This window comes from Sminthopsis crassicaudata, chromosome 1, assembly GCF_048593235.1.
Source record: "Sminthopsis crassicaudata isolate SCR6 chromosome 1, ASM4859323v1, whole genome shotgun sequence".
Classification (NCBI taxonomy): domain Eukaryota; kingdom Metazoa; phylum Chordata; class Mammalia; order Dasyuromorphia; family Dasyuridae; genus Sminthopsis; species Sminthopsis crassicaudata.
This window is the reverse complement of record NC_133617.1, coordinates 43988113-44015244: the sequence shown is the minus strand read 5'-3', so window position 1 is coordinate 44015244 and position 27132 is coordinate 43988113. Positions and strand designations below refer to the sequence as shown.

At 39.1% G+C, this 27132-nt stretch overlaps 2 protein-coding genes across 2 annotated transcripts in view; both read right to left on the bottom strand.

Annotated features, from left to right (window-relative positions):
• The window catches only part of LOC141560992 (E1A-binding protein p400-like), a 128364-nt gene extending 116610 nt beyond the window's left edge, over nucleotides 1-11754 (bottom strand). Inside the window, exon 1 of the mRNA XM_074299877.1 lies at nucleotides 11672-11754. The gene's annotated coding sequence lies outside the window, so the exon portion shown is untranslated. The remainder of the gene's footprint in view (nucleotides 1-11671) is intronic.
• Nucleotides 11755-13541: 1787 nt separating this feature from the next.
• Nucleotides 13542-27132, bottom strand: part of EP400 (E1A binding protein p400) — a 139620-nt gene continuing 126029 nt past the window's right edge. The window contains 8 exon segments of the mRNA XM_074299919.1: nucleotides 13542-16755; nucleotides 18210-18287; nucleotides 18495-18641; nucleotides 19221-19345; nucleotides 20036-20231; nucleotides 23461-23673; nucleotides 25638-25834; nucleotides 25953-26157. Of these exon segments, the coding sequence (XP_074156020.1) occupies nucleotides 16489-16755; nucleotides 18210-18287; nucleotides 18495-18641; nucleotides 19221-19345; nucleotides 20036-20231; nucleotides 23461-23673; nucleotides 25638-25834; nucleotides 25953-26157 (1428 nt within the window). The 3' untranslated portion in view covers nucleotides 13542-16488.

Sequence of the window (27132 nt, the reverse complement as noted above, 5' to 3'; positions counted from 1 at the left end):
TATATCAGAGCCAAGGTTATCAGAGGATATTAGTTATACCAGTCTGAGAAATTTACATTTTATTCTATGGAAATAAGTAATAAATGGATGTTGTTGAGTAGACAAATGACATAGTCAACCCAAATCCTTAGAAAGATTTTCTTAGCATAACTGCAAAGGATGACTTGTGAAGAGATTGGAGGAAAAAAACCACATTAAGTAGGAAGCTATTGTTTGGGATAGGAGCTATGAAGGCCTTTCACTAGGGTGCTTACCATGAAAGTAAACAGAAGAGAAGGGATATGAGGGATTTTATGGAGTGAGAAAAGCTCTGACAACTAATTGAACAGATAAGAGAAGCTACTCACTTAACCCCTTCTGTAAAATGAGAAGACTAGATTAGATTTTGATCATTTATGTTTTCTTTCAGCTTTAAATCAATGCCCCTATGAAAAGGACCTGTAAAACCAGAATATAAAAAATGGTTACAAATAAATGAATAAAATAGCATCTGAACTCAGACTGAATAAAATTTCAGATTACAGATGTAACCTAAATCCCAAAGCTCTGCAGCATAGAAATCTCTCCTCAGTGGTGTAAATTGAAGTGGAGCAGAATTCAAGAGAGAAGGGGAGATCCAGGCTTTTTAGTATCTTTGAGATTCTTTTGTCTTCCAGCTTTAAGAGAGCCAACCCCATTTGAGGATACTAAAGGAAAAAAAAACTCTGGGAAGAAGCCTACATGTAGACCTTCAATCACATCCTCTATTCCCATTTTGCTATTCTAGAAAGTTCAGGGAATTTCCCCTTGAATGAGAACTGGGATCCTCTCTCTTGGCTAAGCTGATCCTCTATTCCCAAGAGCTCTTTCAATCCATTTCATCTGGTATATATTCTCAATTTCATATTTTCTTTGAATTCTGTATCAATTTAGATAAATGTGCCTTTAGTACTTGCTATGTTCACTAAGGAACTGGCATTTGATGGGAAAGGGGTAAAACCTTGAATATGAAACTTGGGGTCCTTTGCTCCCCATTAAGGAGTAGCAAGCAGAAGTTTGATGAATCTGAAAGACAAATCCCTCAACATTAACAATATTTATTCTAGTTCAATGCTCCACTCTATGAGGAGAAAAGAATTAGCCACTGACTTCCATCTCCTGCTTCCACTCCTGGCAGGAATTAAAGTCTTTCTTAGAGAACAGTGGGAGGAAAAAAGACTAGATCCATCTATTACTGCCTCCCTACAAGCCACAAATGATACTCATGCTACATCTTCACCATACTTAAAATGATCAATCTCAGTTTTGAACGGCAGATGATGAAAAACAGTTTCTGACTCTGCAGAGAGGTGAACACTACAGCTATGGAGTGTTGCATCCACTGTGATTCTGGATCTCTTCTTTGTTCAACTGGAGCTAAGCTTTAAAGGAGGTTAGGGATTCTAAGAGAAAGAGGTAAGAGCATTCCAGACACGAAATATAGGAAATGGGATAGACTGTTTAAAAAAAAAAAAAAAAAAAAAAAAAGGCAAGAAAGCCAGTTTGGCTGGATTATGGGATCCATAAAGCAGGTGTGTTTGGAAAGGCAGCTAAGAATCAAGTTATGAAGGCTTTCAAATGAAAGAGTTTATACTTCATTCTAGAGGTAATAGAGGTATCGAAGCTTTTTGAAGTAGAGAGTGACTTTTAAAAACATCACTGGCAGCTCTGTGAAAGAAGGAGTAGAGAGAAAAGAGACTTGAAGCAAAAAGATTATTAAGGCAATTGCAATAGTTAAGGAGAAAGGTTAAAAAAAGCCTGAACTGTTAGGATTACAAGGTGAGAACTCAGGTTGTCTAAACAATTCTCTAGCTTAGAATTCACACCTTTGGTTCGGGCCTTTAAAGGGAGTTTACATCTTTGGAATTCTGAGGGAGAGTTTACATGTTTAAAAGAGTTAGAGGGAGCAAGTCCTTTGGTTGAAGTATTTTCCCCAGGCCCCCGTTGAGCTCTTACTACAATCTCTTCAAGGATAAAAGGGGGGGGGGGCAGCATTGGATCTGGAGAGTAGTCTAGTCTGGGACAGAGTTGAGACAGCAGGCTGGAAGGATAACTTAGAGACGACCAGACTTTCACAATTTGGCGCCCAACTTTGGGGCAAGGACTTTTGCTTATCCTGACAAGGACTTATTCTGAGTCCTTCAGAGGAGCTAGCCCAGACCTTCATACTGAACCAAGGTGGTTATAGTGCTGGTAGAGAAATAAAGGATCTGAGGGAAGTCATGCATTGGCAACTGATAAGTGTCAGGAAAGATGGGAGCATTGTGGTATCAGCAGACACATAGCTGGAAGTTTCTAAGAAAGAAATGTTGGCCTAAAGGACAGAGGGGTGGGGGAGGGAGGAACTGGACTAGAAATACAGATTTAGTTGTCTAATAAAGAGGTAATATTGTAAGCTATGGTAATATCTAAGGTTACCAAGAAAAACCATAGACAGAAAAAACAAGGGCTGAAAAAATGGAATCCTGGAGAAAGCCAACATTGAGGGAGCATGAGGAGCAAGAGGTAAAAGTGAATAAAACAAGGAAAGAATAGCTGGAATCCATATCCCCCAAGATTGCTGTATCACAGCAAAGTGCCTGTCAGAGGGAGAATGGTTAAACAAATTATGACATATAAAGATAACACAATTTTAAGAAAGTTGGCCTTTCATAAACCTAATTACCAAATGGGTCCTTCTAACTAGACCATACCAAATAAGATCCCAATAAATCTGTTGAATAAATAAGAAAAGGAGGAAGGAGGAAATCCAGCTTAACAGCAGTCAATTATTAAGGCAATTGCAATAGTTAAGGAGAAAGGTAAAAAAAGCCTGAACTGTTAGGATAACAAGGTGAGAACTCAGGTAATCTAAACAATTCTCTAGCTCAGAATTCACACCTTTGGTTGGAGCCTTTAAAGAGAAAAGAAATCCAGCTTAACAGCAGTCAAAAGGAATCTGGGAGAATGGGAGAACAAAAAGAGGCATAATGAGAAAAGCTACAAATCTGACAGTAAATCTGCTTGAACAAGCTCATGGAAAGTCAGGGTAGAAGTTGTGTTTTTGAATTCTCCCCTCACCATCTTCTAGGCCCATTACAGGGAAGACAGTAATCTTGAATCACCCCTCTTCTATCTCCAGGAAAAGTTAGAAATTTTTCTAACTTTTCCTTTAGTTTTAGGAAAACTTTCCTTTGGGAAATAGGAAAATCTGTTTAGCTTTCTTTGTTTTAAATATTTCCTTTGTCTTTATAACCACAAGGTCTTGACTACTCTGGGTGTATTTGCTGAAAATAAGAAAGCAGATACTTGAAGGAAAAACATCCTCAGAAAAAAAGGAAGAAATAGATCTAACACTGAGGTGTTTGCCAAGTATTTTGTTCTTTCTGGCTGGGGCTTACAGCTTAAAACACTGAGAAAAAATTACAGCTCCTTTGATCCATCTTCCCAGAGGAGAAGACTATTTATATTGGGGAAATCCAACTTGGGAATAAGTCGGTTTGGTGAAATGGGTAAATAAGAGTAATTGAATAATAAAGACTATACTAGAGAATTTTTGTGTTGAAAGGAATGACTAAAAGAACATGTTTGGAAAAACCTGGGAAGCCTTGAATAAAATGATGCAAACTGAAATTAGCAGAGCTAAATATATATATATATATATATATATATATATATATATATATATATATATATATATATATATATATATATATATATATATATATATATATATATTGTGTGTGTGTCTGTACATTCCCTACAGCATTGTTAAGGAAAACAATTGGTGGAGACTTAAGAATTATGATTGACACAAAGACCAATCACATTCCAAGACTGGTAATGAGTCATGGTTCCTATATCTTGCCAAAGAGGTGAGGCAAGAGGTAAAGTTTGAGATGCATTTTCATAAATAGCTAATGTGTTTATTTATTCAACAGTTAACATTTATTTGTCACAGTGGAGGGCTTTCTAAGGGTGAGAGAATTAGGAGGGAAATTGGAAACAATAATAGTGATATTTTATAAATGGAAGAAAAAAGGAAAGAATGTCAGTGAATTATTAAAAACACACAGAAGGGAGAAGTTCAGAAGAACAGACACAAGGCAAAGTTGGAAGCACCATATTCAATTTGAAATATGTTAAAAAAAATACTATATGTAGTGGAGATTCAGTTTCAGATGCAATCTATTATTTGCATAGGACTATGTTCAGAATTAAAAGGAAAGTCTGGGGGGAAATTAGCTATTCATGGAAACAAAGTAACTTTCAAAATGAGAGAAGTGATCAATAGTGACAAAAGCTACAAAGTGAATTTGAAAGAAAAAACAAATGAATAATTGATGAATATCAGAGTAGTTTTTGAGAGAATAGTTTCAATATAAAGCAAAATCCTGAAAAGTGAATTGGTGGTGAGATCATGCAAGCAGTGGATATCAAATCTCTTTTTTAGGGAAAACTGAAAGGAAAGGAGATAGCATGTTAACTAGCTAGCTTAAGAAGGTGACAGTTTTTGGACAGATGATAAACCTGAAGGTAAAAAAAATGACACCATAGATTTTATTCAGATGAAACACTGCATGATCTTTCTCTGCTGGACTTCAGGAGGACATGGTCAGCAGTCAATAGGATGGCTGGGATCTCCTGAATCCCTGATGCCACAGAGCTATTGGAGTGTGTACTTACCAGAGCCTCTGTGTTTTTGTTTTTTTTTTTCCATTATTGCTTGCCTTCCCACTCATCCACCCATCTCTCCCCCTTCCTGGCTTTTCCTAATTTTTGCCTCCTGCAATTCCTGGCTTCCTTCAAGACTCAGTTCATATACCACATTCAAGGAGAAGCTTCTCCTGGCTCCCTCAATGGCTTGTCTCTTAATGTTCATGTAGTCTCCCCCATTGGAATAAAAGCTCTTCAAGGGCAGGAGCTATTTTAGTGTACTCTTCTAATTTCATTGCTTGGCACAGTCTCTGGTACACAGTAAATGATGGCTGATTGCTTGCTTGATTGGAATCCCTTCTCTCTGTTCTTCAAAGCCCAGTGCACGTTCCCCATCTTACCTGAGTCATGTGGCCAAAGTGGTGTCTCCTTCCTCTGAACACCTAAATTGCTTATTGTATAATCCACTCATTTGGCTCTACATAGCATAAATTTCCCTATATTTTCAGTTGTCTTGGTGTGTGTTTTACTTACCTATATGGATTATAAACTCCTTGATGCAAGGGATAATGTCTCACAGCCCCCACAGAACCGAGGCACAGTGTCTTTCACAAATTACACACACACACACACACACACACACACACACACTAATTAAAAAACTTTACTGAAAAATATAGAATTATTGAATCAGACTTTCTCTAAACAAAATGTTAAGCTTCAGATAGGAAGTGGGGGCCTTCTGATCACTTCTGGTCACAATTTACTGCCCCATACTTCTGTCCAAATTGGTCGTTTCACTGGTGTAGATATTCCCTTCAGCAATGTCTATCAACAACCCTTTTACAACTTTGTATTCTGGCTTTCAAAAGTTAGTATGGACAAAAATTATCACTCATCCAGTAACTAAGCTGCTGATTAGGCTAGTACTTGCACCATGAAACATGGGCCAGAATAGGACGTATTCTCGAAGCTTCTGGTTTGGAAAGAGCTGCCAGACCCTGTGTAAGTGCCATTCCCACAGCTTTCAAGAATCTTACATCATCTCCATGCAAAAGAAGGTAGCAAGATACCTTAGTGGATACTGCCCCAAATGTTAAATTAAAAACAAAAACAAAAAAAATTGTAATGTGGCATGAGATATTTTTTAATATAAGGGTTCTATTAATTTTTGAACACTTCCTTTCCAATTGATAATAGTATCAAAAGAAGCACGTGATACAGTGGAAAGAGAACCAGTCCTAGAGTCATGAGATCAGGGTTCAAGTATTGTCTTTGACACTTGCTATCTTGGGCAAACAGTTACTCTCTCTGGACTTCAGTCTCCTCATTTGCAAAGATGAAGGTGATGAACTAGATGGCTCCTGGGGTTGCTTCCAGTTCAAGATCTAGGATCCTGTTATCAAATGGAGGAGTTAGATTTGTGTTGCTTAACCTCAAGTAGCAAAACTGGAAGCAATAAGTGGGCAATGCAAATTAACTCTGCTTCCTAGAGTTGAGCCAAGTTCTTTTTTGTCCTTGGGAAGTCGCAGTCTCTCAAAGTGCACATAGTCATGTTTTTGCAGATAATTAGTGAGAACCATCAAAAACCAATAAAGTAATTGAGTCAGAATGAATCCAGAAGGAAAGCACATGGAAGATTTTTAAAAACACTGAAGCATAAATTGCTTTAATGGGATAAATCCAGTGTCCTCACAGTAAAGGAACTGAGGGAGATATGAGATCTTCGGCCAGGGTGAAAAGGCACTGTGGTTACAGACCACCATAACCTCCATGATTCCATTTCTAGTGGAATCACAGTGTTAAAAGGTTTGGGGCTTTCCCCCTTGCTTAAAGTGATTATAGAATCATGGATGGAAGGACTAGTTACACAAAAGTTCTCGTCATTAAAAAAAAAAAAAATCTGAAGGTTTTGAAAATCTATAAGCTCAATGTGGGTGAATGATATGCCATGGCAGTCAAACACTTAAGAGCAACCTTGGGGCTGTATTGAGAGGCACTGAGTCTAGTATGAAGAACTGCACTGTGAGTCTTGCTGCACTGTGGGTGAATAAATTATATTCATTTCACGTTTAGCAAGAGTGTTGCCAAACTGGAATAGGTCAAGTGGAGGGCAGCCAGGATGCTTAAGGGGCTAGAAATTATGCCATCTAAAGACCAGCTGAATGAAATAGGGATATTTAAGGTAGAAAAGAGAGGGACACAAAGGAAGCAGAGGAAAAGAAACCTATACATACAAAAATATTGAAAAAGCAGTTTTTTTTGTGGTGATGACAAAGAACTGGAAATTGAGGAAATGCCGGGGGAATAGTTAGACAAGCTGTGGCATATGACTGGAATACTATTGTGCTATAAGAAACAATGAAGGGGATGGTTTCAGAAAAACCTGGGAATACTTTATGAACTGAAGCAAAATGAAGTGAGATGAGCAATTTATACAATAAATAATAAACAATAATTGTAAAGATAATCAACTGTGAAAATTTTAGTAACTTTGACCAATACAATGATCCACATAACTCCAAAAGACTTATGACATAAAATGCTATCTACCTCCACATAGAGAATTGATGTATTCGCAATGCAAACGGAAGCATTTGTTTTTAACTTTTTTTTTATTCAGAACATGGTTAATGCAGAAAAGTTTTGTGTGACTGTATATATATATATATATATATATATATATATATATATATATATATATATATGAGAGAGTATAATATTTCTTACTTTCTCAATAGGTGAGGGAAGGCAGAGGCCATGCAAGAATATTAAAAATAAAGGGAAAAAATAAGTAAATGTACAAATTGATCCCAGTGGTGACCCTGAAGAATGTGCTGTAACCATATTACTAGATCTCCTTTTTTGTGGAAGGCAATAAAATTAACTCAAAGCATATAACCTGATTCACAGCATACACATTATATTACCTGAGTAGAACAAATATAGCTCTTTAAAAACAGAAGAGTGAGAGATATTTAGAAGGGAATATGATAACTGTCTTCAAATATTTTAAAATATTTTACCTTATGGAAGAAGAATCAATACTAGGTCATGCCAGATTAATGTTATTTGCTTTTGCAACAGGGTTTATAAATTGATAGATGAGGGTGATGCAATAGAAATAATTTACCTAGACTTCAGTAATATTTGTTTAAATCTATCTTTCTATTTAAGGAAGAGGGAGAGGAGTATTAAGGAGGTGAAAATGGGAAATGGGAGTTGAATAACGGATTATATAGATTTGAATCTAACTGAATGAACAGACTTAAAGAAGAGTTTTTAATGATTCCTTTTACACAGTATTTCACATCCTGATTCTGTCCTTCGACACAGGCTGTCCCTTATGCCTAGAATGCCTCATTTCCATTGTTTAGAATCCCTAGCTTCCTTCAAAACAGCTAAAATGTTGCTTCTAAAGCCTTACCTCATTTCCCCAGGTAGTAAAGTCTCCCCAAGTTACTTTGTATTCACTCAGCAATATTTTGCTTATTTAAATGGATTCATTGTGTTTCCCCCAACAGAATATAGCCTCCTGAAAAGTAAAATGTGGTTCACTTTTGTTCTACTTTTAACACCAAGGACAATGATTGGCACATAGTAGGTGTTTAATAAATATTTCTAAATTGATTGATGGTTCAATGTGAATCTAAAAGGAGATCTCCAGGGTAGTACCCATTGGGCACTGTGCTTAACTCTTGTGCTACTGAAAAATTTTACCAAAGACTTGAAGAAAGAAGCGGCAGCATCCTTAACAATATGCAGATGAAACAAAACCAGGAATGACACACTTGATGGCAAAGTCAGGAATATGAAAAGGCAAAATCAATATGATAATATTTAGTAGGGCAAATGCAATCTTATGCCTCTTATACCTGAGTTCAAGAAATCGAGTTCACTAATACAGAAGGCAAAATTATAATTAGAAAGCAGTATATCTGAAAAAGATCTAAGGGCTTGAGTGAATCAAAGGTTCAACATGAAACACTAGTATAATAGAGAAAACAAAGCCAAAAAAAAAAAGCTCATGTGATCCATGAAGCATAGTTTCTAAGAACAGGAAATATTGTTCCTTTCTCTCTATTCTTTCCTGGACAGATGATTAAAGCCTCATGCCTGTCTTTATTCCTGCCATACACTTTAGTGGTTAGACAACTTTAAGGACCTACTGCAATTACTCTTATGGGAAAATAAAATTAAAAACTGTGTAAAATAACAAGCAAGAAACTTATCATGGATATTTAATAATATCTAGTGTGATATCTAATATTTGGGATAGCACAGAAAATCTTAAAACCTTTGACAAATTTGAGGCTTCTTGACAACCCTAATAAATGAGTTAAGAGATTAGTAGTTTATGAAGAAAGATGACACAGATTGCTCCAACACACCCTTACTTGATCTTAGGCAAACCATTTAATAAGAAGTTCCACGATATAGTAAAAAGAATGCTGAACTGGAAATCAGGAAGATTCAGTTTCAAATTCTGTTTCTGTCACTTGGGCAAGTGATATGTAATCTATGGGACCTCTGGTTCAGTAGGTTTGGGTAGGATTCAATGGGCTTTAAGATATCTTGCAGTTCTAACCCTCTAATCTCTACAAATAATTGTGCCAATCAATAAAGAATATTTACCTAGTTCCCAGGCAGTATTATAAACTATCATCAGTGGGTTTTTTAATCCCCTTAAATTCTCAAACCACATGCTCACAAGTAAGGGTGATAAAGTGTCAGAGGCAGCTGGCACAGTGATAGAGTTGACTTTGAAGCCAGAAGATCGGTCTCCAGTCCTGCCTCTGACACATAATGATTATGGGACCCTGGGCAACTAAATCACCAGCTCTAGGTAGCTCTCAGAAAGTGCTGACATGTATTGGTAGAGGGTGTTTATTCATCTGGGTGTTCCCTAATCAGTCTTATTCACTAAAGTGAAGGAAGACATCCTATAAACCTCAACTCCTCTATCACAGATGGTTATTTCTAAAGAAATTTTCTAAAGAATCCTTAGTCTGTTTACTTTTGTCTGGAAACTCAGGAAGAAATAATAATGCTTCAACTATCCCCAAAGTAAGCTTTCAGAGATACTTTTAACAGCATAAATTCCCTACACCTGGGCTAAAAAAGTGAGTAAAGAGGACACTTTCCACTTTGCTCCCTAAAACCTTTAAAGGAATCTTCCACTGAGGGCAATCAGAATAGACTTAGAAGTGATACCTTAGGTAATTTATATTCCCAGGAGAGTTGAGGGACTGAGTGTTAAATTTGAATTAAAAGGATTTGATAGGTCCCAAGATGAGGGATGAGAGTATATGGCTTAGGAGGAAAGGGATTAGCTAATAGATAAAACCTGAAACAGATGGGATTAGAATGGGAGAGTCACAGAAGATGGGTTACTTCCTAGAAACAGAGAGGATGACAGCTCTGAAGCTGAGGGAGTGAGATGACAACTTTGGTTAGAAGGAACAGGAATGTAGGGGACAAGTCTAATCAGAAAGTACAATAATGTAGTGACAGCTTTTGGTCAGAAGGGACTAAGGGTAGGATGAAACTCTACCCAGAAAAGATGAAAGTAACTGTAACAGATCTGAGCAGAGATAGGAAATGGGGATGACACCCCTGATGGGAGAGGACGGAATGACAGTTCTGGCCAGAAGGGACAAGAATGAGGTCCACCAGCTTATCAGTCTGTCACTGTGCTGACAACTGTCGGCCTGTTATTTTGTCCTTTTAGCTGTCTGTTATTGCCAGGCTATCACTGGTCCTGTTTCCATGTAGAATAGGCCCATCCCCGTGTCCATCACTGCCAGTCATCCCACAGCCAACGCGTCTGTTGCTCCGTCAGCCTGCCCTTCACCATGTCCCAATGCTCTGCTCTACCATGATAACCATGAGAATGTTGCTAGCAGCCTCACCGCCTACCACCCTGTCCCAATATCCCATATTTATCAGAGTAAAAATGAGTGTGTCCTTATCTGCCTCTCTCCTGCCCCGATGTTCTGTTCTCTATCGTGATGCTGAGTGGGTCCCTACAGCTACCTCTGTATCCCAGTGTCTTAGCTGTCATGATGATGATGAGTGTGCTACTCTCACCACGTCCCAATGTCTCTCTGTCTACCTGTGTCCATCAATCCATTACTCAGTCCCTGAGTCAATCAGTCCAACTCCTCATTTAGCACCTCTGACTAGGACCTTGTCCATCCACCTGCTGGCTGGTCTGTAGGCCCGGTGACACTGTGCCCGCCTCCTGCCTTGGCCGGGCACTTAGCTGGAAGTTAGTTCCTCGGTGTCTGAATCCAGGTTACTCTTTGCCATCTATCCCTGGGCTTGTTGTCCCTGTCCGGTGCTCTGCACGTCCAGCCCCTGTGCTCTCAGCGCAGTGGTCGTCACTACCCAGCAGTACCCATCTGGTCCAGTAAGTCACTATAAAGGCCAATCACTGTGCAAACCTCTGGCCCAAGCCCAAGCCTTTAGGTTAAAGTTGGGGGTGATGGTGGGAGTGCCGGTGGTGGTGGATGCCTTTGTCCCTCGCCTTGCTGTTGTCTGTCTGTCAGTCCTCTGGGTTCCCCCAGGGTCACTCCATTAGTCACCTACCCTGACACACGAAGGGAGCTGGTGCATTGGGGCCGCAGACACTGAGGGTCACGCAGCATCTCTCTCAACCTCAGTTTTCCCATCCACGGAGTGGGGCGACACCAGCGCCCGGCTGCCAAGCACCCCACCACCACACCCCCCCACACACACGTGCTCCCTGTCACTGAGCTCAGCATGAGCTCAGGGCTGGGAGACCGGCACCCCCTAGGCCCTGGGCTCTTGATGGGTTTCTCCACCTCCTCCCCGCCCCCGCCCCCCCCAAAGACAGGCCCGAGGCTCGGAGGTCACGGGCCTGGAGAGGGCCACGACTCGGTCAGTCGGGGTCAGCTGCAGTCCTCAAGCGGCCGAGGAACCAAGGACCCGAAGGAGAAGGGACTCTCCCAGGTCATGCCAAGCCCCGCACCGGTCAGCCAAGCCCTCCACTCACCCGCAGCGTGACAGGAGTTCCATGGGCGCGGCGGCGCCTCCGCCTCCTCCGCCTCCGCCTCCACCTCCTCAACACCAACACAATGACAGCTCCGCTACCCCCTCCCCCCCACCCCCGCCCCCCAGCCCTGCAGCGCCTCTGCGCACGCGCTGCGCCTGGAGGACCCGGCCCGGCGGGCGGGGCGCGAGGCGGGGCGACGGCTGTCCCGCGGCGGGCTGGCGGTCGGGGCGCCTGGACCGGGAGCTCCCCGCGCAGGCGCAACGAGCTCCCGGGCGGATCGCGGCAGACTGAGCCCGGACGGAGGGAGATCCCACGGCGCATGCGTCAGTTGGAGGCCGGAGAGGGAGGAGAGTTCGCCTGTGCTCTGACCGCCCGAGAAGGTTCCTGGTTTCCCCCTTCCCCCCTCCCCCCAAGCCTCGTCCTGGCCACCTTGGAGGAGGTGCTCGGGAGCAGGGCTCGGGCGGGCTCGGGCGGACAGCCGTACCCAGGAGACAGCGGTAGGACCTCAGCGTCTTCATCTGCAAAATGGGAATCTTGCCCTCGAGTTCTTTCAGAGCCTCCTGGTCACTCATGCAACTCAATCCACAAACATTTATTAAGCCCCTGCCAGGTACCAAGCACCATGCTGGGCAGATAAAGAGAAATTAGAAGAAAACTACAAAACTGCCCCTGCCCTCAAGGAGCTCACAGTCTAACGGGAAAATCAGCACGCGTTAAACAACCGTACATACGAGCCAAGAGCGGGATCGGGCCCCGGACCTTCAGAAGAGGGCGGGCGCTAGACGGTAAGGGAGTAGGCGGGAGGAGCTTCTTGAGGAGGGTATGGGTCTGGGGAAGGGGTTCCATCCTCCCCGTCCTGGCCCGAGGCCGCTCTGGTCACTGCCCAGCCCAAGGCCGAGTGGAACAGAACGGACAAAGCCTAGAGAGGACGTTATGGGACAATGGTTATGACAAGGAGTGTCCGTAAGGCTTGAATGAAACCCCGGTCAGTTTGGCTGCCCTTGCTGCACCCTGTCTGCCGGCCAGGCTGGCACGGGCCTAATGCCTTCCGAAGGGTGCACTGCGACCGTGGTTGGGGTGCAAGGCCCTAAGTGCCCCGTCTCTAAACTCCTGTGCTTCCTTCCAGAGGCTGCAGACAGTCAGGCCTCTCTCCCCCTGCTCAAGTTGTATCCAAGGTCCCTCATCCCATCTGAAAAAAGGGCCTTCCAGCTCAGGGTCTGCACCCTGGATCCCTTCCTTCCCCACCTCCTCCTTCCTGGAGAAGTCTGGCTCCCAAGAGAGCTGAGCCTTTTTATTTGATCCCTCTCCTAGATGCTCATTAGTTAGTAAATGCTAGCTCAGGTAACCTACTTGCGTTGGACTGCTGGGAGACAAATGTCAGCTGCCCTGATGGTAATGATGAAGATGGTGATGGAGGGGATGCGAGTAATGGTGAGCTGGTGCTGGATTCCAGATGAACACCTATTATCCCCATGATGAGATGAGAAAGCTGAGGTGATTTGTCACCAGGTCACATAATTAAATGAATTATTACTGTTGAAAACAGACCGGCACCTCCCATTCCCCAATTCAGGAGAACTTCGCCAAGCTTTCAGCACAAGACAGCTTTCTAAACCAAAAGTGCTGCCCAACCCAGACAGACTCCTCTCCTTGTCACCAAGAGCATTTAAAAAAAAAAACAAACAAACAAACAAAAAAAAACCAACCCTCCAGCTTTTCCCCTCTAGACCCAGGAGCATGAATTAACGACAAGAGAAAACTGACCCTCTGTCTAAACCATGTGAGAAGGCAGCTTATTTTGTAGGCAGATAATGAAGACTTAGTGTTTTATTATCACTAAAATACTGTGCTAGGAAAAACAAAACAAAGATTTATAAAAAAGGACACTTTATTATACCTTTTATCTGGTAGGATGTCAGTGCTCTTTAAAATCCTACTATTCAAGTACAAATGTTTATGTTTACAAAGTATTTACAATTTCAACCTTGTTCCTGTATGTTTTAAAACACAACAGCTATCGGGTTACAGTGTTGTTTTTAAGCCAGCATTTTTATTTATTAAAAGAAAAACCGTTCCCCCTTGAGGCACAACATCTGAACAGTACTTGGACGCAGGCAATGTGCTTCCCCACTGAACGTTTTACAACACTGTCTGACCTGAATGAAAACAAATATCTCTTAAAGAATAACTGGGTAACTGGTTTCAATGGTGGCCGAAGTAAAATCTCACAACGATTTTGCTGCTGTGTTCCTGAATACACCCTTGAATCATTATATCGCAATAAAAGAAGCCTGATTTGCATGGTAATATAGAATTTTACTAACAGTAACAGTCTGAAACTTCCTAGACAACTTTGCTGAAACAAACTTCATTATCTTCTTAAAAACAGAAAGCTTGACCTTTCAAACATGACACTAAGGAAACTGGATGAGTCACAACACTGGGAATGGAGTGTTAGCACTCACACAACCATATGAAATACTATTTAGGGCAGGAGTAAACTTTTGATGCTATACTCTTGGATATGTATGCTCTTTCTATAAGTCCAATGAGCTTGTCAATTCAATTTATGTGTTACTAGGATTAATGAAGTTTAACTAAAATCAACTTGCTGATAATAGGGAAACTAGATTCCTTTTCACCAGCCATGACAGGGACAAGAATTACACACAGCAATTATAAAAACAGTAAATGTTTAAAAATTTTTCTTCAATTGTCTCTAAGTTGTCTAACCAGACTGCTATGGGATAACAGGGGGACTTTTATTTAAACAATAAATTACCTTTTGAGAATTCTTGAGCATTTTTAAAATAAATGCATTCAAATTCTATCATCATTTTAAAAGATTAACTCTGAAGACCTAAAGAAAAACTATCAGGGTGGGCAAATGGAAATAAGTTTGGAGAATTCCTATACATTTTAATTCTGCAAGTTTAAAATACTTGTAATATTTGAAACTGTCATACTGAAAAGCAGCATGCACATATGACGTTTTCATTTCAAGTATTTGTGAACAATTCACTTGAAAATAAAAATTTTAACAAATTATGAAATCTCACAAAAGTAGTGAGTTGCCTTAGTACTCCATTCTTTTCAAATAACTTCAATTTTATAATCCTTAAACATATGATCTTTACTCTCTACCTATTAAGAGTTAGAAAAGTGTTTGATTATGTCCAAATAAATCTGCAGGATGCTAGTTTTCTTAAATTGCAAAATGGATCAATTTCTTTGACAAATTACTTAAAACAAGAAAATTTAAAGGAAAAATGCATTTACAGAGGAAAAAATAGATTTTTCAATAAAAATTTGAAGTTCTGAATGCTATAAAACATAACTGGCATTTGTTAAAAGGGGAAAAAAACCAAAACCAGTATACCCTTACCCTTCCCTGGACATAAAGGAGCAAAATATACCTTTAAAAATCTATCCATGGAGAAAAAGTACTATTTAGGCTTTTTCCTTTTGCATACTAAAAATATGGCAAGAAATATGGATGTAGGATGCTATCATCAACCAGCATAGCCACTTAACATTCCATCTACTGCCTTCCCTTATTTAAAACAAAACGACATCAACAAAAACCCCTGCAACTGGAATCTTCCCTTTTTTCCCTTCAATATCATACAGCTCCATACATAGAAGATGGTTAAGGTTCTCACCTTTACTAGGCTGAACCAAGATTTGCTCAAGTAGAGACCCTGGAAAATGAAAATGCGGTGACTGCCGAGAACATCCTGCTTGATAAGACTAGAATATTTTTTTCAATGTATTAAAAATTTGTACACATTTACAATACAGCTTGGTCTATTTCTGGACCCTCAGATACTCCATCTACATACATATGTATCTGCATCTATATAATATTTCTCAGTTCCCCAAAGCTTGGACTGAGCAGCATGTTCTTGCCATTTCTACTCTCGTTTTTCTATCTGGCTCTTGCTCTACATACGCTGAGACTAAGGTCACCATAGATTATACAACAGTAAAACAGATGGTGCCTATGACACTTCTATGGCACTTCAGTTCTAACTAGTCCAAGACCTCAAAGTCCCAACGTTTTCCTGAACCAATCTGAAGCAGCCCAATGCATGTTAAATAAGCCAATAGACAAAATACAGGGAATGCAGCTAAAATGTGCTTAGATGAACAGAATTACCAAACATTTCCTTTAAAAGTATGAAAACAAATCACTTTAGAAAGCACAGAACACAATGGCTACTCTTTGGAATGAAAACTCAATTATAGGTGACTGACTCTAGCTGTTCCCTTCACTAAAAGGACCATGGTTTGTCTTTTCTGGATAAGGTGAAAGCATTAATTTAAATTCTTATCTAGAATTTTTTTTTTTAAGTTTTAAAAAGACGTTCCATTGTATGACTCACTGCACAAACCAATGAGCACAAATGTAATGTGCAAAATATCTTATTTCTACAAAGAAATTCTACTAAGTGACTATCAAAACCCAGTACTAGTGCTCTGGAGAAAACACTTCCCTGAATAAAGGAGAGTACTGATCACCATGGTCACTGTTTCCATTAGTTAGACAGTACAGAGAGGTTTTCAGGAAGGATCACTTTTCTGTAAGAGAAGGATACACTTTAATAAAATAATTACACTACTTTGTTTTGACAAGAATTTTCCAAAGGTCGGGTGTTTTGGTGTGAGAATGTGTCCAAGGTTCAGAAATAAATAAAATGTCCTCTATGAAGACAGTGGTTTTCTGCCTTAAGACCAGGAAATAGAAAGGGTGTGCCTATTTTGCAGCTGGAGCTTGACCAAAGAAAACAAATATCCCCGCTTTTCCCATGCTTGGCTCAACTAGGCTTGTTAGCTGTCTTTAACCTGACAGTCGACATTCTCATTTGTAACTTAGCCTGCTGACTCTGGCCATCAGAGCTGGCTGGCCCCTGGGCGGGGTTGGGTACACCTGGGGCCTGAAGCTGCGTGGAGGCTGTTGTCACCACCTGCTGTTGGAGGAGTTTCTGCTGAACCACCTGAGCTGTTGCAGTCACTGCAGGGATCATTTGGACCTGCTGACCTGCAGTTGTTGCTTGAGAGAGTGTCACGGTCTGTGGTGACGCCTAGCCCAGAGAAAAGAAAAGACAAGCTAACTGAAAAATCTCACATATGTTATGAATATGCTACAACAGAAACAAAAAAAAAAGGGAGGTGGGGGGTGACTAAGGCCTCTGGGAGAGACAACTAAATGAGGAGACTCTTTGAAAACTCTTAGTTCCTAAATATAGAAGTGGAAGGGGGCCTCAGGCATCCCTTCAGCACTCCAACCCCTTCACAGTACAGATGAGGAAATTGAATCCCAAAGTGAGAAATGCCTTGTCTAAGGTTACACAAAGAGGAAGTGGCAGGGCTGGGACTGTCTCCCCAAGGTCCAGTGACTTCCAACCCTGTGTCCTTTCGACTGTGCCACACTGGCTTACTGCATGTATGAATTTATGAAACCATAAAACTGACAAATTAAAGCTATACATGTTTTCTATTTCTTCCACCCCCTTCTCTAGTGAGATATTAAGTTCCTAAGGGGGAGGAACCCTTCCAATTTTGTCTTTATATCTCTAGAACCTAGTACAGGGTCTTGCACATAGTAGATGATTAAGAAATTTTCATCAATGAATTCATTTAAAGTGAGGTCTTCAGCTTCCAGCAATATGTAAATGAAGAAAAAAAAATATCTGCTTTTATGTAGTCCCCAGGTAATTTGAGTGGCCACAATTGCCATTTCACAACACTAAAGTAAAATGAAAGAATACATATTATCAAGACTTTATGTTCTTGAGAAAAAGATGAAAACAGACCTCATCCAGGAAATGAACACATGGTCTATTTCTACAAAGTTTAAGATGCTTTTGCTTGCCTGCGTCTGTGCTAGGACTTAATCATTAAAACAATATAACAATTTTTGTCAGAGATTGTTTTTTAAATAGATACTGTGGCACAGCTGTCAGTCACGGAGTTGAGGTTCACCCCAAAGGCAATGGAAGGCCCCAGCAGGGGCGAGCAGTCTGCAACAGAGCACATGTAAGCCATGATGGAGAAATGGTGGAAAGAATGTCATCAGAGAAATGTATGTATAAGAAAGAAACTGTGCCAGTCCTTCGATAGGGAAAAGGATAACCAAGGAGCAGAGTGTATGCTCTACTGGCATTCTGGCCACATCAAGAGGAAGGGAAGAAGGCCATCTGCTCACTGAGTGAACAAGATGGGCAGGCACAAATGGGTGACAACCTGCATCATTGGAGAGAATACTCACACTGGTGAGGTCAACGAGCTTTTTCAGTGCAGAAAACATGGGCTCTTTCTTAGTTAAGACTCCATTTTCATGAGGAGCCACAAAAGATAACCATGTAACAGAACACATATTATTCTGTACTTCATAAAAAAGACTAAAAGTAAATCTAAAGCTACATATAGATAGATAGATAGATAGATAGATAGATAGATAGATAGATAGATAGATAGACAGACAGACCAAAAGATGCCATGTTTTCAATATTATCAAGTTGTTTTCAGATCTTACCTGCTGAGAAGCAGAGGCCACCTGCTGAATACTGGCCACAGCTGTTTGCTGTTGAACGACTTGAGGAAGCTTTGCAACCTTCAATGATAAAAAGTCTGATTACAAGAAATTCATGTATACTTCACCAAGTGCTTATTATTTCACTCTAATTTAAAGTAGCAAATTATATTCTAAATTTTCTAGTTTTGCAGATTGCACATATATCCAAACTTACTATTTGGGAGAGTTACATACAATTAACAGGAAAACAAAGACTATTATTAAGCATGCTAATAAGACACTTACTTGTATCTGGGTCTGCACTTGTTGGGTCCCTGCTAATTTCTGAGCCTGGGAAATAGGTGTAGTAAGAAACTGGGTTTTAATTGCTGGTTGGGTAGCATAGGTTACTTTCTGTTGTTGACCTTGGGCAGTTATCTGTTGTGCAGTTATCTGGAAAGAAATGCATGATTCTAAGTGAGGATAATTAATTTATGATTTAGAAACACACACACACACAAACACACCAACTTACCAACTACAAAGGAACCAACCAATTTAAATTAAAAATTAACTTTAAAAGGAATAACATTTTTAGCTTACTTAAAGCTTAGCTTTACTAATATAAACAATTCTTTCTACTATCTCAGATCACAACCCTTCTACAATGTGAAAGCCCCCTATAGATAAGAGTCAATGTGGAGCAAAAAAATTCATCAACATTTTATCTGGACTAGTGATAGTCCAGTATAACTTGACTGACACCTGACAGACCATGAGCAGTTTACTTCCTAGTCTATATGTTAAAGCTTTTCAGACCTGCCAAAGCTTCTTGAAAAAATAAAACTTTTTTTTTTTTTTTTAATTTGGGGGAGTAGCTACTCACTATATAGTCCATGTAAATGACACTCAAAACAACCTCATTTTTCTCATAGCCCTACCTATGAACCCTATGACAGAGTATGAGGAAAAAAGAAATGGTATTCTCGCCTGGTTTGACGCATCAAAGGGCACTATAATATATAAAAATACCTTTTGTGGTGCAGTAGTTTGACCTTGAGCCACTTGGGGCTGGATGGCTTTCTGCTGCTGAACAGCTTGCTGCTTGAGTTTCAGAAGCTGCTGGACGTGCACAGGTTGTGCGACCACAGTCTGCCCTACAAATCACGAAATATACTCTGTTAAGATAAAGAATCTTAGACTAACTTGATAAATACATTTCCCATTGCTGGGTCACTTTTTAGACACTAACCAAATAGGAAGCCTGTAGATGTTGACCATCAAAACCTATAACTCTGTTAAGGGGGTTATACTTATTGATGGAGATTTAGAAAACTATCTCAAAGAAATTAAGCAAAATATATCCCTCTAGTTTTAGTTATTCTTTAAAAATAACTTTGAAAACTGGAAGTTCCAGTCTCCTTGTGTCCAATTATCTGGATGTTAGCCCAAAGATTTTTTTTTTTTTTTTTAAAAAGGCCCTGGTTCAGACTTGTTATTTCATCAGTGAAGGAACTCCACATGTGGAAATATCTACCAAGGTGCATCAGGTATTCATCTATAACTTAAGTCTTAGGGAGTTGCCTGGGGCATAAAGAGATTAATTTACCCAAGATCACACAGCTAGTATTAGTCAAGATGCTATTAACCTCTCAAATGAGATAATTATAAATAATCACGCTTATTAAAGTTTCAAAAGTTCACAATGACATAAAAGAACCAATAAAAGTATTTTTTCAATAGCCAACAATCTTAGTTAACTACTCCAAACAACAAAAACAACTGAGTGAAAAGTAGAGGTGATTATTTCCCCAAAATTACCACTAAGAGAATTTCCAGAGGAATACCTGCTGTTTTCTGTGGCTGTCCAATAGCAACACTAATCCCTGCAACATTCATAGGAAGTGTTGTGACCCCAGCTGATGATACAACAGCTGCTGGGACAGATACAACTGGTGGTTTTGCCAAAGCCACTTGAGCAGTCTGAGTTGTCTGAGCCTGGATCTGCCCTTGAGCTTGTAACTGGGAAGTAGGAACACGAGTCTAAACAATAAGAAATAATAAATTATTTAGGAAAAATTCAGAATTCTCTAACTTTCTTCACATCAAGAAACTATGCTGTTTATATTTTATGACTACGGTCAACTAGCCAGAGTACAAATGACAGATGACAAAGGAAAAGTCTAAATTATTTTATCACATCCCATCAAAGAGCCTGGCTTCCCACATACACACAACCATACAATCATAGTTCAATTCACTCATTTCAACACTAATCCAAGGATTTTATAGTATACAACATAGTGGCACATGGACACAGAATTTTTAAGTATTCTTGAATGCCAGATTAAGGATCCTTAACAGACACTCTGAAGGTTTGAGAACAAGGACATAATATGAGAAGAGCTTTGTTTTGGAAAATGAAAAGGTTATAAAAACAGCAAAATGAAAGTGATTCACAAAATGGATTGGAAGAGAATATCTGCATACAGATTCAATAAAATAAGTTTTGCAATAATCCTCAATGAGTTGAAGAGAACCTTTACAGTAATAACAGTAGGTATAAAAAGGAAGAGACTGATGAGAAAAGTTAGAAAAGGAACTGACAGAATAAATGCATTTATTCCTTCCTCTCCTTTACAGTTATTTCCAATCCCAAAAATTTCTCCTCCAAAGCCCTTCTTTTCTACATCTACTGCCACCACTATAAATCTAGGTCTATGGACTCCCATGACAATTATTGTAATAACATCTTTTGGTAGTCTTACATCAAATTCTCTGCTTTCATCCTTCTTGCTGAATTACTATTAAGCTTGATTTTTTAAAAGATCAACATTTCTAAAAAAAAACTAACAATTTTTACTGCATTATTGCCTCCTCCCCTAAATAAAAACACCTGTGGAAGCACATAACACTAAGGTATTCATTGTGTTATAAAAATTAAGAAATGATATAATAATGTCAGTATCTTGAACTCTTGGGTTCCCTTAAATCTGATCTAATCAGTTTTCCTTGAATCAATATTTCAGTCAATCAATTAGCTTACTATAGTTCTACTAGATGCCAGGGCCTGGGGGGGGGGGATATAAATCCCCAGAATGAAATAATCCCTTTTCTCAAGGGACCTTAAATTCTATGGGGAGAAAAATACCCCCATATAAATCTACCTATGATACAAACCCAGAGACCAAATAAGTACAAATGGAGGGAAGAACACTAGAAAGTGAGAAAAATGATTTCTCGCATCAGGAAAGACAATTTTTTAGCAAGGTGGTCCTCGTGAAGGTCCTGTGAAATCTCCAAGGCAGGGCTAAGGAGGGAGATAGTACACTTCAAACATAGGAAGTGGACAGTGCAAGGGACAGAAATAGGGCAAGAAGCACTTATGAGAGAAACAGAGAAAAAGTCAGTGTGATGGGACCACTTAGTGAGGAAACAGTAGTAAAGTATGCTGAGACTAAAAGGGGAGGTTTGGGCCAGATCATACAGAACTTTAAAATCCAAACACTAAAGTTTATATTTTATCCTAGAAACAATAAGGAATCATTGGAGTTACTGAGGAAAGAATAGCAAAGCAAGAATCATACTTGACAAAAATCACTTTGGCAGATGTATGTGATAGAGTAGAACTGGAAGAAACATGAAATAGGAAGAACTGTTAGGAGGTCATTACAACAGTATGGGCTAAAGGTGATGAGGACTGGGACTAAGGTTCTAGTTATAAAAGAACAGAAATAAGCAGAAATGGGAGGGATATGTGAAAAGCTGTGAAGATAACATAGCAGCACAATGTAAAAATAATGGTGTCCTTTCCAGCAAAAGGAAAGTTTGAAAGAAGGGTAACTTTGAAAAAAAAAAAAAAAGCATTCAATTTTAGATATGTTGAATTTGAGATGTCTCTGGGACATCCAGTTTGAAATGACTGAAACTCACATCAGAGAATGTGTACAGCTACGTACAGCTGGAACCACAAATGTAGGAGTCACCAAGATACTGAGATGGCAACAACTCCTAAGAGCTGACAAGAGGAGAACCACAAGAATCTGATATGAATAAGTCAGCAAAAGAGAGTAAGAAGGAATAATTAGGCAGAAAGAAAAATGAGGAGAATATCACGTCACAAAAACCCAGAATAGATAAAATGGTGGTCAATTGTATTAAATGCAGCAGAAATGTCAAGAAGACTCTTAAATCTGATGGAGAGAACCCTTTCAGTTAAATGTTGTGGTTTCTAGACTGCGAAGGATGAGTAAAAAGAAAGGAAGCTCTGCAGATTACTTTTTCTAGGAGCCCATCTAAGAAAGAGAACAGATAGGACAACTTGAAGAAATGGAAGACAATTCAAGGGAGAGAATCTTAAAATTCTAAGACTAGGACACTAGCAAGTGTTTGTCTTTTGATGATGAGGACCAAACTGAAAATGAGAGTGTCTTTCTAGCCTTGAATAAAGACTTAAATTCAAGTCTCATATCTGAAAATACTAGCTTGTTACTCTAAGCAAGTCACATAATTTCTTATGGCTCTAGTCAATAGTCCAGTCCTCCAGGTTGCAGAGAAGATACTGATCTACAATGGTCTACAGTTTCCTCAACTGGAAGTTTCTTATATCAATGAAATCATAGGTCCAGTCCCACTCTTTATTTTCTGTTGACCAGATTGAAGAAAGACATGTTAAGAGTAAGTTAGTTGGTTTCAGGAAGATATTTTTTTTCAAAGGTGTGCGACATCAACACTTCTATTGTTCTGTCTGGCAAAACAAAAATCCTAAATTTAAACTATGTATATTTCTTTTACTTTGATGCAGAATTTCATTATTTATCTCAAAATTACTAGAAAATATAAATTGGAAGTTGTCTAGGACAAAAACGGTCCCAAAATTAGCAGAGGGAATTCTACCTTTAAAACTTTTCTCAAGAAAAAATGCCTCTGAAAAGCTAAAAGGTAGAGTCTAGATTATTTTTTCCCATACCTTCAAAGACTCACCAATACCTAAAGTCTAAGATTTGATCTGGCAATAGAAAGGTCTTCCCAACTTTATCTTCCATGATTCCTTCACATGTGCTCCTGCCACCCCACCTAGTGATCACCTCTTTGATACCATATCAAGGTAGGTCTCAGAACTCACCACGAAAAAGCAGCTCAGCTGTGTTGATCTACTCTTCCAAGTCTTGTATCACTCCTTTTCAAGCACTCAGACATGCTCTAGACTGTTCTTTGCCTTGGCTCTATATTCTGGTCACCCCAACATGAACCACATTAAATTAGAACTTACAAGACGAGCAACTTGAAGGTTGGCTACCGTCGTGCCTGTGAGAAGAGCTCCAGGCCTTGGGGCTGCAACTGCTGCAAGCTGCGGTGTCTGCTGGGGCTGCTGCTGTACCTGGACTTGGGTTGCCTGTGGCTGGGCCCCTGGCTGAGCCTGCTGCTGAGGTCCTGACTGTGGAGGCAACTGGAGCTTCTGTTTCTGCATTTTGATCAGGTGTTCCTAAGAACAAATAAACTGTTCATTATTATGCAAGATAGCTCTATTTTAAAATTTACTCCTCTGAAAACCATCAATAAACTGATACAACCTCATGCATAAATTCTTAATACCTAAAGAGAATTTAATGATTAATAATAACTGATCTCCCTCATGCATAAATTCTTAATACCTAAAGAGAATTTAATGATTAATAATAACTGATCTCTCTTTCTTTCTTTTTCTTTTTTTATAGTATTAAAGCTTTTTATTTACAAAGCATATGAATGGGTAATTTTTTTTTTTTTTTTTTTTGGCTGAGGCAATTAAGGTTAAAGTGACTTGCCCCGGGTCACACAGCAAGGAAGTATTAAGTGTCTAAGATCAGATTTCAACTCAGGTCCTCCTGAGTTCAGGGCTGGTGCTCTATCCACTGCACTACCTAGCTGCCCCTGCATGGCTAATTTTTCCAACATTGACCCTTGCATAACCTTTTGTTCCAAATTTTTCCCTCTTCCCCCCACCCCTCCCCTAGCTGGCATGTAGTCCAATACATGTTAGATATGTTGAAATACATCTTAGATCCAATATATGTATAAATATTTATACAATTATCTTATTTCACAAGAAAAATCTGATCAAGAAGGAAGAAAAATTGAGAAAGAAAACAAAATGCAAGCAAATAACATCTCTCTTTCTCTTTCTCCATCTTTATCTTTATCTCTGTCTTTGTCTCTCTCTCTCTCTCTCTCTCTCTCACACACACACACACACACACACACACACACACAGAACTTTATCGTGTTTAAAGTGCTTTTCAAATGTAATAAGGATTTGAAAATTTATTGACATCCTGGGATTTGTAATTCAGAAAAGGATGCATACTGAGAGGCTATGTAGAATCAGTATTCCCAAGTCTCATGAAAAAAAAAATTTAATAAATTGTTGTTTCATCAAATAAATCAAGAAATACAATTTCTTTAAAATTAAGTCTACTAACTATTGATGGAGCTATGAAGTAGTTCAACTATTCTGTAATTTATAAATATGTTAAAGTGACAAAAATGTTCATATACTTTGATTCTGAGATCTTACCACCTCAAGGAGGTTGACACAATAAAGACTCTATATACAAACAAATTACAGTGATGCTTTTTGTATTTACAAAAAACTGGAAACAAAGTAGATGCCCATCAATTGGGGAATGGCTAACCAAGTACATTGTGATGCATGGTCTAATAGAATACTGTTATTACTATAAGAAATAAGATAAATGTAGACAAGTATAGAAAAACTTATATGAAATAATATAAACTGAGGTCATCAGAACCAGGAAAAAAATGTACAAAAGGAGTAAAACAATGTAAGGGGAAAGAACAAATGAAAAACTCCACTAAAGGCTGAGCAATTATAACGAATAATGTTGGCCCCAGAGAAGAAAAGGTAGTGTCCTACTTTCTTTGCAAAGATGGAGGTACGCAATATTACTTAATGTCATGCTTGGATGAAATGTTAATTTTTTCTAAGCTATTATGTTTCTTCTTTTTTAAATTTTGTTACAAATACATTATAAGAAATATTCTGGGAAAGATAGGAGGAAAAATATATTGTGAAATATAAGTGATATAAAAACAGACTATATCAAGAGCTATTTAATTGAAAAGTTCTTATGTCTTCAAGAGGAAGAACTATTTAATACAAAAAATTTTGCAATTCGTTCCCTCCCCATTTCTGTCTGCTGCCAAAGGTCATCAGTGGTAAGGTACTGTAACATCCCATAAAAATCAAGATGCAGAAAGTCAGCATTTACATGTAAAACATTCTCATTTAAAGACAGCACAAAATAGTTTTGCACCTCTAAATTGTTAAGTTTTTATGATGCAAGAACAGATTTTGGATGACCCAGCTACTAGAGTTTTTGTTTTTATATGTTAGTTATGCCTAAAATAAAGTTTCCTAATGTTAGTTCTCAGGAGCACACTTCTCACCGGTGTTAACTTCCCCACAGCTTTCATCTGGGCAGGGGACTGGGCTTGGCTCTGGATCTGTGGTACTTGCACTTGGGCTGCTTGCTGCTGCTGCTGCTGCTGCTGCTGTTGCTGCTGCTGCTGCTGCTGCTGCTGTTGTCTGAGAAGCTGGAAATGGGCTGGGGTGATTGTTTTGCCGGGAAGCTGAACCCCTGTGGCTGCAAAGATGTTTCTTTCATTAAAGGGCTATATCTTCCTTATTATCCCATGTTCAGATATGAGTAAGAACTTTAATAACATGACTACCAAAAGATGAAAAGGGAATCAAACTTTTACCTTGAGTCACCTGAGTCACTAAAGACCTAGTCTGAGCCTGCACAGGAGTCAGGTTGGTGGTGACCACAGCAGAAGCAGTCACAGAAGTGACAGCACGAACCCCTTGGGTGGACGCCAGAGAGACCAGTTCAGTAGATGCAGCAGGTGTGGCAACGGTCCGAGGCTGTGCATGAACCACTTGAGCAGGAGACGCACTGCCTGTAGTCTAAAAACGGTTGAAAGGCAAAAATGTCAATTTTATTCAGACAACCTGAAAGCTCTCTGAAGCTCAAAAGGAATTTTCAAAGAAAAAGATAAAGTACAAAGCTTTTAAAAAACAAGAAGGAAGAAAAATAAATGAAAGAGTTCTTTTAAAAGCAAAATATTATGCAAATATAAATTAGTATACTTAGATTTTACAGCTGCAATTTCTAACAAACTAAAACTATGTCATATTATGGATACAACAAAATACAGATGGCTGTATTCAAACTTATCACATAATGCTTCATTACAGAATTCCAACTCAGCTAAAGAAATAATTCATTTCCTACATTAAGACGAGAACACTCAAGCTGACAACATAAGACCCATCTCACTTTCATGTCTCCACCTGGAAGACCTTTTTTTCCACTGAACATCAGGAAATTGTGTCTATTCTCTGAATATGTCTTCTTGCCTAACATAATAACTATTTAAATTATATTTGGTGTTTTCACACATTATGAACTGTCTTCTCTGTGATGTAATGTATGATCATTTTTTCCTTGTTTCTTGCCCTGTTTCTAGATCCCTGCAATGAATTCCTCAGGTATCAATCAAAGCACTGGCCATGCTCTCACAGTACTCCTGTTCTCACAAGCCTGGCTCATAAACACTGTTCAATTCAACAAACATTTATTAAGTGCCACTGTGTACAAAGTAGTCTTCTTTCCTGGAGCTCCTGTCTTCACTGGATCTTTTTTACTGCAGAGCATAAAAACTAAGAACGAACAACATCTTCATCAAAAGACATCTTCTGGATTGGGTTAATTCTCAGCAACTTTAGCATTATGTCATATATGAGAAAAACAATTTTTAACAAGTAATTTAAAATACTTGGGACTATGAAACTATCTTAGTAGACAAGAGTAACTTTACTGTTCCCTAGAAATTTCATTTTACCTCCCTCCTAAAAAGATATTGATTCAAATGTTTCCTC